Here is a 14,164-nt window from a genome sequence, read left to right on the forward strand (position 1 = left end):
TGGTCTTTGGCTATGGAGTTGGGCAATGTCATAAGTCCTTAAAGGTTCCTGCACACTGAGTTCTTGAAACAAAATAAAAAAATTCCTTCCAGTAGCACCTTAGAGACAACCAAGTTTGTCATTGGTATGAGCTTTCCCTGTGCATACACACTTCTTCAGATACACTGAAACAGAAGTCTCCAGACCCTTATATATAGTGAGAGGGTGGGGAGGGGTATTCTCAGAAGGGTGGTGGGAATGGGTGTTTGACTGATAGGTGTGGAAACTCGTTGTTGACTGTAACGACTGCAATTTGTCTTACAGGAAAAAGCAAGGGGTGAGACAGCTAAATATAGCTTTATCATGTATAATGACAGGTAGGTAGCCATGTTGGCTTGAGTCAAGCAAAATAAAAAAATTCCTTCAGTAGCACCTGAATGACCCAATTGCAGTCACCAGCAGTCGTTAACAGCATCTACAGGTTTACCACTCCCATCAGCCCATCAACCCATTCCCACCCACACCCCCACCACCCTCTGTTATTACATAAGGGTCTGACTCTTCTGTTTCAAGTGTATCTGAAGAAGTGTGCATGCACACGAAAGCTCATTACCAAAAATAAAAACTTAGTATGGTCTTTAAGGTGCTACTGAAGGGAATTTTTTATCATGTATAATGAGATAAGAATCCAATGTCTTTGTTCAGGCCAGGTCTCTCCATGGTTCCAAGTTTGGTATATGAGTTGCAGTTCAGCAACTTCTCTTTCCAGTCTGAAATTCTTTTGTTAATATACAGGTACTTTGAGATCTTGTATAGATGTCCTGGGAGATTGAAGTGTTCTCCTACTGGTTTCTCTGTCTTGTGATTCCTGATGTCAGATTTATGTCCCATTTATCCTTTGGTGTAGGGTTTGGCCTGTTTGTCCAATATAGAGAGCTGAAGGGCATTGTTGGCATTTGATGGCATTCACAATGTTAGAAGATGAGCAATTAAACAGTCCTGAGATGGTATGTTTGATGTTGTTGGGGCAGGAATGGTGTTGTCTGAATGTATGTGGCAGCAAAGTTGGCATCTGGGTTTATTGCAGGCTCTGGTACCAGTGTCCATGTTATGTCTGGTGGTTGTATTATAGTGGGTGTGGAGTTGTTTAAGATTGGGTGGCTGTCTGTAGGCAATGAAAGGTCTTCCTCCCAGAGCTTGAGAAAGAGAACTGTCATTGTCATGGAGAGGTTGTAGATCTTGGGAGCTGTATGTGATTACTAGTAGTGTTCTGTTATTTTCTTTTTTTGTTTGCATGCACACGAAGGCTCATACCAATGACAAACTTAGTTGGTCTCTAAGGTGCTACTGGAAGGAATTTTTTTTATTTTGTTTCGACTACGCCAGACCAACACGGCTACCTACCTGTAACTAGAACTGTGTTCTTGGTCTCTCTTACCTCCTTTCAAGGAGGGGAGGGAACTCTGTTGCAACAGAAAAATAAAGATCTGCCTTGCTTTTGCTGCATCCTGCCTCCATCCATTCATCTCTGACCGATCGTGGACTTAGGGGACTCAGTCCCTTGGACAGCAAAAGCCAACCCCCCCCCCATTTTTCTATAACATCACTAAAACAAGGCAAAGAAATCTTACCCGAGATCAAGTGAATAAAGTGAATAAATTATGGGAAAACTAGTTGCCCTTTGTACAATATAGTCAATAATTACTTAATATGAAGGCAAATTCAAGCAGACTTTGATTATTTATTTATTTTAGAATGCGTGCTATTGTGCTAACCCACATTTATTTGTGCATTACTGTATTATGATATGAAGTAATTTCGGAGGGACAGAGCTTTGTCGATGACCAATCAGAACTATCAAATGAATCAATCAAAACATAACATAACAACAGACAAAGAGAAAAACAAACAGCAAAGCAGAAGAGTTATAAGACATGAACTCCAGCACTCAGCTTCAGTTTTCAAAAAGGCAAGCTGGAATGCACAGTTTCTTATGAAAACCCCAAAAAGGAAGAGATGGTACCAACTTGTAAGGGAGTTCTCTGTCTTCCTTGTGGGTTCCCCTTGGCCACTCAAGAACAGTGTGTTGGATGAACCTCAGAGAGATTCACCCCATATCTCAGAGAATCTCTCCTCAACACTTATTAAATAATACTGCAGTCGAGAGAATGTGGTAGCAGAGAGCACAATCTTTCCATTTTTTCCTTATATTTCCTTATATTTAACTGCCTGCTTCAGTAGGGCAGCTAGGATTAGACCAGGCATAGGCAAACTCGGCCCTTCAGATGTTTTGGGACTACAACTCCCATCATCCCTAGCTAACAGTACCAGTAGGCAGACATTTGAAAAAAAAAATTACACAGGATATTTTCATGAATAGAAATAGAACAAGTGTAACCTGCAACAAAATGTGGCAGCATGGATTGTGTGCCAGTTCAGGATTTCAGCCAAGTCATGCCCTTTTCAGGATACTCCGTTCCCTAGTTTTATACCCCTCAAACACTTAGCCAGCATTCCATGCCCACTAAATATAGTCTGAATATAGTTGCTCCTCATCAGACTGGGTTCACCCTCACCTCCTTTTTAAAATATTTTTTTTGGGGGGGGGTACTGATACTGATACGTACTGAGATTCCTCCAGGCCTCCTGATACTTCCCTTTTGTGGATGGATGGTGCGGTTTAGGCCGTGTAAAGACCCACACTTGAAGCATTAGTGCACTATTAGTATATAGGATTGCAGAACTGAGAAATACAGACTCTGTTAATAGATCATTTTGATGCAGAAATGTGCACTCGCCACACACACACACACACACACGGTGTCTTTCTGCACTTCAAACAGCAGCCGAAATCGGGGTGCATTTTTCCCCCTTTCATCCTCTGAAAGCTAAATGGGCCTCTGCATTCTATGAAGACTCTTGCTTGTATTCTATCCTCTCATGATGATTCTACTGTTGCATAGCAGCACCTTGTGGCTCAATAAAAGCACCACACTGTCTTAGAACACTGAAGGAAGGTGTTTGTCTACTTGGGATGGAAGCACAGAGTCCACAGATAGAAATGTCAGCTTCAAGGACCACAGAAGCATTGATTGATTGATTGATTGATTGACCGAACTTTGTTATATCCCACTTTAGGAAGCAGTAAATCTACATACAATCTAAATCAAAGCCTGGGAGAATAGACTTCACAACAACCTGGATGATACCAATGAATGCATCATATGAGCACTTTCTGAGGAGCGTGTCCCCAAGCTGCAGCACCATCACAGGAAGCTGCCTTATATTGAGTCAGACCATTGGTCCATTTAGCTCAGTATTGTCAGCACTGACTGGCAGTGGCTCACCAGGGCCTCAGAAAAGAATCTTTTCCCGCCCTTCCAGAAGATGCTAGACATTGAACCTGGGACTCTTTGCATGCAAAATATGTGTGGTTCCAACAAAACACATGCCCCCCCCCCCACGAAAGGCCTTGATTCTCACTTTTCTCCTGCCTAATCCAGGACAGGCCCTGTTATATATAGCAAGGTGAAGTGACGTGATTCAGTTAGCACCATTAGTGTGGGATAGATAAATTCAGGAACTGATACCTGACAAGTGCAATAAGCCCTTTTTTTGGAATAAATATTGATCCTACTCAAACCGGAGGCAGGACGAGGAGGATAGCCACGTCATTTGGGCTGGCAATGAGCTAACGTCTAAGGCCGAGGCATCCAGAGTAGGGCTCCAGCAGTGATAAACAGGATTATATGACAAAGGGAAGAGGGAGCAATCTGAGACAGCTTGAGAACTGAAAGATAGCCATTTTGGGAAATTAGCACTTCTTTGAATTTTGCCATTCAGTTCAATAAAGTGGTCCTAAAAACGCACATTTTTCTGTGAAAATAACATGTACAAAAATGCATTATTTTAGGAGAAATTGCTTTGTGAAAATGTGTATAGTAGGTAAAATTGCATATAAATATGTGTATATTAAGATAAATTCACATTGAAATTTTTATGAGACCTTTAATTATTATTATTTAATTATCAGTATTTAATTATTGTTATTATTATTATTATTATTATTAAAATTATTAAAAAACACAAATTGATGTGGAAATGTAGAGAACTGGAACTTAAGATTGGGAAACTGAGAAGATGAAAGAAACTGAAATTGACAGATTCAACCATCCCTAATATTAGAGGAGAAAATTTTAGGGATACCCTTAACACAGGAAGTTTGTAGAAGAACACATACTTATTAACATAGACTTGTGTTGTTTGTTTGTGGACTGAAACAGGATGTTCACATGAATTTTGAAGTACTTGTCTTAAGAACTGGCCCTATCTGTAGCCTATCTTGATTTCAGCAAGGCCTTTGACAAGGTGCCCCATAATATTCTTGTAAAGAAGCTGGTAAAATGCGGGCTAGACAATGCTACCATTCAGTGGATTTATAACTGGCTTACTGACCGAACCCAAAGGATGCTCATCAATGGCTCCTCCTCATCCTGGAGAGTAGTGACTAGTGGGGTGCCACAGGGTTCTGTCTTGGGCCCAGTCTTATTCAACATCTTTATCAATGACTTGGATGATGGGCTTAAGGGCATCCTGATCAAGTTTGCAGACGACACCAAATTGGGAGGGGTGGCCAATACCCCAGAGGACAGGATCACACTTCAAAATGACCTTAATGGATTAGACAACTGGGCCAAAGCAAACAAGATGAATATAGCATCTAGATCAAGGGAAGTAATAGTACCACTGTATTCTGCTCTGGTCAGACCTCACCTGGAGTACTGTGTCCAGTTCTGGGCACCACAGTTCAAGAAGGATACTGACAAGCTGGAACGTGTCCAGAAGAGGGCAACCAAAATGGTCAAAGGCCTGGAAATGATGCCGTATGAGGAACTGCTTAGGGAGCTGGGTATGTTTAGCCTGGAGAAGAGAAGGTTAAGGGGTGATATGATAGCCATGTTCAAATGTATAAAAGGATGTCATATAGAGGAGGGAGAAAGATTGTTTTCTGCTGCTCCAGAGAAGCGGACACGGAGCAATGGATTCAAACTACAAGAAAGAAGATTCCACCTCAACATTAGGAAGAACTTCCTGACAGTAAGAGCTGTTCGGCAGTGGAATTTGCTACCAAGGAGTGTGGTGGAGTCTCCTTCTTTGGAGGTCTTTAAGCAGAGGCTTGACAGGCATATGTCAAGAATGCTTTGATTGTGTTTCCTGCTCAGCAGGGGTTGGACTGGATGGCCCTTGTGTTCTCTTCCAACTCTATGATTCTATGATTACTGGATAATATAGTGCTATATTAAATCTGCTGTGTGGAACTTCATTTTAATTCCACTTCTAATTAATGAAAAGCAATGTGCTTTGTGGTGTTAAATGGCTCTAGGAAGAAGCAGTCCATCATTACCCCTTTACTGTAGTGTGATGAAGGCAATGGAGTTCTGCAGATAAATTGAGAAGCGGAGTCTGATAGAAAGTCCCATTTTCGTGTGGAATGCCATGGACATGGTGTACTGCAAGCATCCCCAAACTGCGGCCCTACAACTCCCATGATCCCTAGCTAACAGGACCAGTGGTCAGGGATGATGGGGATTGTAGTCCAAAACATCTGGAGGGCCAAACTTTGGAGATGCCTGGTGTACTGTATCTTGATTTCAGTAAGGCTTTTGACAAAGCCCTCCATGATATTCTTGCAGAGAAACTGGTAAAACGTGGGTAAAATGTGGGCTGGATGAGGTTACTGTCAGGTGGATTTGAATCTGGTTGACTGACCCAACCTAGAGTACTCATTAATGGGTCCTCAATAGGGACAAATGTAAGGTTCCGTACTTATGCGGGGATAACCAGCTGCACAAATAGAAGATGGGACACCTGGCTTGCTAGAAGTATATGCGAAAAGGATCTAGGGGACTTAGTAGACCACGAGCTTAACATGAGTGTGATGCAGCACATGGAGGAGGGAGCAAGCTTGTTTTTTCCTGCTCCAGAGACTTAGATTTCAACCAATGGCATCACGTTATAAGAAAGGAGAATCTGACTAAACATCAGGAAGAATTTTCTGGCAGAGCTGTTTGACAGTGGAACAGATTCCCTCAAAAGATGGTGAACTTGGAGGCTTTTAAGCAAAGCTTGGATGGCCATCTGTCATGGAAGCTTTAGTTGAGATTCCGGCTTTGTAGGGGATTGGACTAGATGACCCTTGGGGTCCCTTCCACCTCTACAATTCTATGATTCTATATATGGTCAGATTAGCACTTTGTCACAGGGACAGTATTAAGCAGAGTTTAAGAATCAGAAGCCCTCCACACAGCAATCCACTTCTTTGTGCTTTGTGGTTGTTCTGGAAAAGAAGAAGAAGAATTTACTGGAGTGAGGAGTTGATTCCCATTTCCCATTAATAGGGCAAATGCCATCTGCAGATGAAATGTAAGATTAAAGTGGCACTTGATACACAATGCCATGGCAAAGAGGAGCCAGGGCAGTCAAGGGAAATTTCTTCTGGATTGGTGGCCTACTGAAGTTGCATATAGTCAACGAACGCATGCTTCTTATCCTTTGAGTGGATTGTGTACACAGCCCTATCTGTATCATACATTTAAAGCAGTAATATACCACCCAGTGTGGTATAGTGGTTAAGAGCGGTAGACTCGTAATCTGGGGAACCTGCTTCGCGTCTCCGCTCTTTCACATGCAGCTGCTGGGTGACCTTGGGCTAGTCACACTTCTCTGAAGTCTCTCAGCCCCACTCACCTCACAGAGTGTTTGTTGTGGGGGAGGAAGGGAAAGGAGAATGTTAGCCGCGTTGAGACTTCTTCGGGTAGTGATAAAGCGGGATATCAAATCCAAACTCTTCTTCTCTTCTTAAACACTCATGGCTTTCCCAAATGATTTATGGGAACTGTAGTTGGTTGGGGTGCTGAGAGACCCTTATTCCCTTCATTGAGCTACAATTTCCTGAGTCGTTTAACAATCAGTCCATTTCTCCATCTAGTTCAGATATTATGGACAACAACTCCCATCATCTCCAATTGTTGGTTGTACTGGCTGAGGTGTATGGGAGTTATACTCCAGAATACCTGGAGGGCATCAGTTTCCTGCCCATTATCCTGTTGTTATAAGAATTTTGAGGTCATATCTATATATATATAATAATGGTTCATAAAACATGTACATGAATGTACAGAAACATGTCTGAAGCAGCACAGGAAAACAGGCCTGACTGACACCATTTTGACTCTCTCTCTCTGACCAGGTGTTCCTCTGCAAGGAAGAAGTGGGGTGGGGGGAACCTTCTCATTGTCTCAGGAATTAAAGTGATAATCCCTGGCATCCTGATACCTGAGTGCCAGACAAAAGGGTGTGATTAACTTGGCTGGGAAACAGGGAAATGTAAATATCTCTCAATTTTGTTGATTAGGTTTTGGGGGGCAGGGGGCAGGGTCCAGACTGCTCAGATTACTGCCACCAGACCTCCCCTTTCATGATGTACCTATGATGAATCTAGGGAGAGGGGTCTTGGGCTACACCCCTTCTGTGACATATGGATGATGCTTCTGGGGGGTGGGCTGAAACCAATTTCAAATCTCTTTTTAAGGGCAAGACGTCTTTGTTTGGGGTTCCTTCCTTGTTCTCCTGTGTGAGAGGAAGGACCCTGTTGCAACAGCAAAAATAAAAGTGCCTTGCTTCGCACGTCCTGGTTTGGTCTCTGTTATTTGGTGGGCAGGAGACGCTTAAACTTTGTCTGCTTGCCAGGATACCTGGACTCTTCCTGGGTCAAGGATCCACTTAATTCTAGGGCCGTGTAGCTCTGCAAAATTTTTACAACAGTTTGGCGACCACTTCGGGGACCCAGTTTTGCCTTGAGCTCCGGGTTCACTGAGGAAGGGGAGCCCAGCGCGCCCTTGCCTCTTTTGCAGGGGGGTAAACCAACCTCAGGACCCGAGGCACTTGGTAGTAATTGAGAGTCCAAGCGGGACCCCCAGGACGAAGCAACGTTTAAAGGGACAAGGCTGTTTTTTTTTAGGAACCAGTTGGAAGCTGGAGACAACGGGATTCGACTGAAAGGATCGGTCGTGAGTATTAAAAGGGGACACCTTGGGTGAGCTAAGAACCACAGCAACTAAAAATCTATTTCTCCACTTGGACTATCCTTTTCTACTCTCCTCTTTGGACCTTAGTTGCAGCAAGGCTGCCAGGCACAGTTACAAGGTAGAACTGAGGTCCAGGGCAACAGTCTTTACGTTAAACGCAGAGCTCAGAAAGACTGTCCCAGCTCCCTTCTGCCAAACTGAGCAGAAGTCTGAGCAAACTGTCGCTTTTCTACCAATCTGGGAATCTGGCTATCCCAGCTCTGTTTCCTATTCCTCTGCTCTTAATCTTCGGGTGAAGACGCCCCCCTGCCATGGCGACCCATTGTTGGGTATGACCCATGACCAGGGAACGCAAGTGCACCCGTTCTTTTCCAACCTTTTATTCCTCAGTTCCGACCTGGCATTGCATAGGCAAGCGTTCAGTAGGAACTGAGTTTAGTGTGTAAGAGGCAGGGAAGTTGCTGTGGAACCCTCAGGCAATTGATGACCAGTGGGAGGGTTCCAATAGGGTTTTAGCTGCACCAGGCCGCCTAGTAGTTAGTGCACGCGAACGGCAGGCAGGAACACCACTAGGACGTGGGGGTGAGTCATAGACTCAGGAGGTTAAGAGTGTCCAGGAACAGGGTCGGGGACCCAGAACTGCAGTATAAAAAGGCTTAAGTAAAATGGGTGCAACCCACTCTAAGGAATTCCTTTCCCAGACTCCCAACCGAGGCAAAGCACAACTGAGGCTTGGCTCCGGTAAGGACTTTGAGGATGAAAGTCCACTCCAATTCGTTCTCTTAAATTGGCACGAAATCCCCGGGGCGGACAAGCTTGAAGGGAACCAATTGCAAAAACTTTGTAAGAAAAAAACACTGGGTCCGCTTTACTATGGACCACCCAGATGAGGGGAAATGGCTACCAGGAGGTTCCTTTAACATACAGTGAATCTCCGCTTTAAAATTAACCCTGGTGAACTCTGAATGAGAAAAGTTTTGTGAGGAATCCTACAAAGTATGTTATGGTATAAAATTATATATGTTTGCATGTTACATGTTGTCTGTGTTGTCTGTGAAGTGTATGTGCGTCTGATCCTTGTGTCTGCTATAGTTCATTGTTCCCCTTAAAGTAAATGAGAGATATAATCCAGGTTTAGGAAATTAGGGGTTTGTGTTTAAAATTTGGCCATGACACCCACAGACTGCCTTTTTTAAAGCATGCATAGTTTAAAATAATATAAAAATTAAGGCAAGCTTGCTTAAATAATCTTATGTAAGGGCTTGATCAACCCAAAAACATGGCAAATATTTAAAAGAGTGGAGGTAGTGTGTAAAGGTTTGTTTTAAAGAGGCTGTAGAAGGCCATTGTTTCCTCTCCAAAAGTAAAAAGAGGGGGCAGGATGAAGGAAAATAACGAGCTGTAAGTTTAAAAATGCTTGCTCAATGCTTTGAAAATATTTTAAACTTGAAAATGTTCATAAACTCCAGCTATAAGTGGATAAGAGATGTACTCAAGGTTTAGAATGTTATGGGGTGTGTTTAAATTGGCTACAACATCCATAGACTGCCTTCTTAAGTGTGCATAGTTAAAACTGCCAACTTGTTTAAATTTCTAGTATAGAAACAATGTTGAACCGATCAATCTTAAACATTATAAATATGAGAATGAGGTGTGCAAATGTTTGTTATTGAGAGAGGCTCCAAAGGGGAGTCTTTCTCCAAGTGACTAGATGAATATTGACTAAAGGAAAATTGAACAGCTATTCCAATAAAGGTGATTTGTTTGTCAAAGGTAGAGCTTCCATAGCCAGGAATTGTCTATCTGAGTCTAGTTTTAACTTCAATTGTGTTGGACAGAAGGGTTATTGTTGGGCTCCTAATATCAGTCTCTTAAGGAAAAAACTCATCTGCTAAAGGGTTCTGTATAAAGTTGGTATTTTCATTCAAATCTTGTGAATCCTGTATCTTAGAGGGTTAGACTAAATGACCTCAGGGTCCCTTCTAACCCCCATTTTAGAGCTATGTGAAAGGCAATGTGTCTGATGTGGTGATGGGTTGAAATTCAGCCCAGCTCTGCTTTCTGGCAAGGAAAGATTATTGGTTTTCAGAGTTGGAACAAGAGTGTCATTGTTGTTTTTATGGAGTGATTATATAAGTTTTTATCACTTTCTCTATTAAGGTTTAAAGTCTAAGCACATATGAAAGTCTTGAACATTTCCCAATCTTTCTCTAGAGAGTAAAAGAGGGGTGTATGTGCATACCTACCCCTTTCTGTACAGAAAGGGGGAGCGGGAAGGGAAAAGGGAGATTGTAACCTTGAAAATGTTTGTTTGTGAACTCACAATATTTAAGGTCTGTGTCACAAGGGAGCCATGTGCTCTGTATGTAATATTTCACCATGTGACTATGAAATATGGTGTTCCTTCTAGGGAAATGCTCCATAGCCAGCAAATGTCTATCTGAGTCACTTTAACCTTGATTCAAATGGACAGAATGGTTTTAGTAAGGAAGTAAATTCCCTCTTAAACTGTTTATCCAATCTTAAGGTTTGCTAAAGGCTTCTATATAACGTTGGTACTTTTAATCTTCCCCTTCCTTATTTTTCCCTTAGTACACACATGTGCTTCCGTGATAGGGCATAGCCTGTGTTTCCTTCCCAGTCAGGCGTCTGTACTCAAATGTATGTGTATCCTAAGGGCAGTGATAGTGTTGAGATCCCCATATTTCAGAAGGGGGGGACTAGATTACTCAAGATCCCTTCCAACCCTTTCCAAACTTAGAAAAAGGAGGGAGAGAAAATGTGTTTGTAAGCACTGAAAAGTGAGTTTAAACCCTGGTGGTATAGTGAAATGGCCTGAATTCAGTCAAGCATTACTCTTTGGTGGAGAAGGATGGAAAGATAGATTTTTAAAGTTTGGCATGAAGAGTTTGAGGTGCCATTCAGAAAGAGGTAGAGATGGTATATCATGCATTGGAAATGAATGTCTGGTGTTATTTTTTCCACCATATTGTCAGCTATTTTTTTTAACTGCAAAACTCCAGCCAACAGTTCAAGTATTAATTAAGAGGTTCAAGGTTATGCTTTGCACATGAAACTTAAATTTAAATTTCTTTATGTAAAAATAAATAAATAGATAAAGAACCATTGAGAACCATCAACTGTTTAGAAGCTGCCAATTCCAGTTCAACATGCAAAACTCTGTACATTTTAGGAACATTTCCTGACTGATTTTCACATGAAATAATTTTCCCTTTCCAGCAGGATACTGAGATTCAGTGTGCAGAGAAATTCTTTCAGAACCTTAATGCAAAATTATCTCCCAATGGGGGGGGGGGACGCCACCTAAACAAGCCCCCTCCACACTTGGAAATTCATAGAAAATTGCTGTCTACCAGTTGACAGACTATGCAAACAAAAGGCTCCATTTCTTTCCTAGCAGGTACTCAGGATGGATACTTATCTCTCATTTGCATTTCACCCCGAAGCATTACCCTATGTTAATATAACCCTCCCTTTTCTAATGTAGCAATGATTGAGTGTTTTGCCAATTTTTTTCTTCCACAGCACAAAAAAAAAAAAAGAAAGAAAAAGTGAGGAGTGAGGAGATACAAACAGTAATTTCATTTCTCTTTGGCGCTTCTCTTTAGCTTATAAATAATCTGCTTCCATTTATTAAATCAGTTTTTCCATTATGTCTATGAAATTATTCTAACAATAACCAGGTATTGTTTTGTGACTGTATTTTGTCAGGTAGTCTTGCCTGAGTATTTCTTATTATGATGAATTTCAAAGCTTTTTCCGTTATTTTACCATTTTTCCATCTTAATTGGATATTTCACCTTCAGATCTTTAAGGTTCCTCTCCAATTTATAATGTCTTTGTATTATTTAATGATAATTCTTTTTTTAAAAAAATCTGATATCTTTGTGTCAAGTCCAATTTCATTTGAAAAATTGTTGTGTGAGTGGTAATCTAAATTTTATTTTGTTTTATTTTTGTATCTTTTTTTTTGGTATTTCTACTTTTTCTTTCTGTACATACAAATGTAGCATCTAACTCATTCTTTCCTGTAAATAATAATAATAATAATCCCTTTCAAACAAGATACATGAACCTCAAAGAGAATTCAGAACCACATAAGGAAAATGTTAATAACTTATCGATTGTGTCCTAATTAACAAATTTTTTGTCCTTTGTTTCCTCCACAGCCAAACTAGGTGAAGTAAATTAAACTGACTGAGTAGACAATAACAGCAGTAATTAAATAACTATGATCTTATATTATTTGCAGCTCCCCAAGAAGAAATTTCTAGAATATTCTCCCCTTTCTTGACTATTTATCATTATTATTTTTTAACTAATTATATCTTCAGGCCCCAACCCCCTGCAGGCCTATTTTCAAAAGGATGTTTTACAGGAAATCAAATTGACATTTTATCTCTTTGATCACAACCTAAGAAGGAGGACCTAGAAAGCTATAACGTTTCAGCAAGGTTTAGAAGTGCTGTTATAGAAGTACTGTTAACTTCCTCCCAGTGACTCGAAGGCAGACAAGAAAACCCCCTTGTTGGAGATACATGCAAAAGCAGCAAGAATTATCTCAAGTTCACCTGAATCCTCAAGATATACAAATGGCGTATAATTAATAATTTGAAGGTTTTGTGCATTATGTGTTATATAGGAATACTGAAATGTGTCAAATGACTTTGGGACAAAGGGGGAAAGTGAATTGCAAGGACATTCTCTCTCCTTGACCTCAAGACTCTGTGCCCTAGGATTTAAAAGCAGCCGGAATTGTCTCAAGATCATGATGGCCTCAAGACATACAACTGATATATGATTATGTTTTATGTTGTGTGATATTCGACAGAAACATTGAACTATGTCTGACAGTATGTTATTTCCACAAGGAGGGGGGGGGTGAACCAATTTTGTGTTTAATTGTTTTTTATGTTTAATGTATAGTGTCCCAATGATTTTTTTTGTATTATTGTATGCCTTTTAAAGGATCAGGATATTGCATAGTCCAGTATTTAGATTAGATCAACTTATGACCACGTTTTCTTGTCCCACCTGGCACTCTGCAGTGTGCCAGCCTTCTTACACAATTTTAGATTGTTTTAAATCATTTTACCAAGAATAAGCCCCAAGATCCATGAAACACCAGATAAATGAAGGTATTTATGTCTTGATTTAACAGGAATGATCCCTTTTAGAGTTAAATTTGACTAATTTGGACATGTTTTATGGGGCTGTATAAATTCTAATTGGGTCAGTTCTAATTGGGCAAGTGTATCCAAGGTGCAAGTAGCTTTCTTCCTTTAAGAGCAACTGGGCAACTCCCTACAGTGCAAGGCCAGAGCCTATAATAAAGGCCCATAGGAAGCCCAAGGCAAAGGCATCTCTCTCATGACATGTCCAAACCTGTGGCAGCTATGGGGGGTGCCAGGCGACATGGTCAATATGAAAGCCCTAAGGGGATTCACCAGGGATTGTTGCTGTTGTGCCACGATGGAGGTGTGCAACCAGAGGAGAGCTAGCTTTTGACACCTGAAGAACACACAAAAGGGTAAACAAACAAACTGCACTTTCCAGTCAATATTGGTGGACCATCCTGTTAAATGAAATACGTAGACCATTTTTGAGAAATGCTTCTCCCAAAGTACTAAAACAACACATCTGGTTATTCTTTTGTGGGGCAACAATTTTTAAGAAAAATTATAGCCCCAAATGGGGAATTGTTATAAGAATTTTGAGGTCATATCTATATATATATAATAATGGTTCATAAAACATGTACATGAATGTACAGAAACATGTCTGAAGCAGCACAGGAAAACAGGCCTGACTGACACCATTTTGACTCTCTCTCTCTGACCAGGTGTTCCTCTGCAAGGAAGAAGTGGGGTGGGGGGAACCTTCTCATTGTCTCAGGAATTAAAGTGATAATCCCTGGCATCCTGATACCTGAGTGCCAGACAAAAGGGTGTGATTAACTTGGCTGGGAAACAGGGAAATGTAAATATCTCTCAATTTTGTTGATTAGGTTTTGGGGGGCAGGGGGCAGGGTCCAGACTGCTCAGATTACTGCCACCAGACCTCCCCTTTCATGATGT

At 41.2% G+C, this 14,164-nt stretch overlaps 1 protein-coding gene across 1 annotated transcript in view; it reads right to left on the reverse strand.

Annotated features, from left to right (window-relative positions):
• Positions 1 to 5,094: 5,094 nt before the first annotated feature.
• LOC118096798 (pulmonary surfactant-associated protein C-like) overlaps positions 5,095 to 14,164 on the reverse strand; it is a 31,440-nt gene continuing 22,370 nt past the window's right edge. The window contains exon 6 of the mRNA XM_035138985.2: positions 5,095 to 6,316. Within this exon, the coding sequence (XP_034994876.1) occupies positions 6,236 to 6,316 (81 nt within the window). The 3' untranslated portion in view covers positions 5,095 to 6,235. The remainder of the gene's footprint in view (positions 6,317 to 14,164) is intronic.

Source organism: Zootoca vivipara, chromosome 15 (genome assembly GCF_963506605.1).
Source record: "Zootoca vivipara chromosome 15, rZooViv1.1, whole genome shotgun sequence".
In the NCBI taxonomy this organism is placed as follows: Eukaryota; Metazoa; Chordata; class Lepidosauria; order Squamata; family Lacertidae; genus Zootoca; species Zootoca vivipara.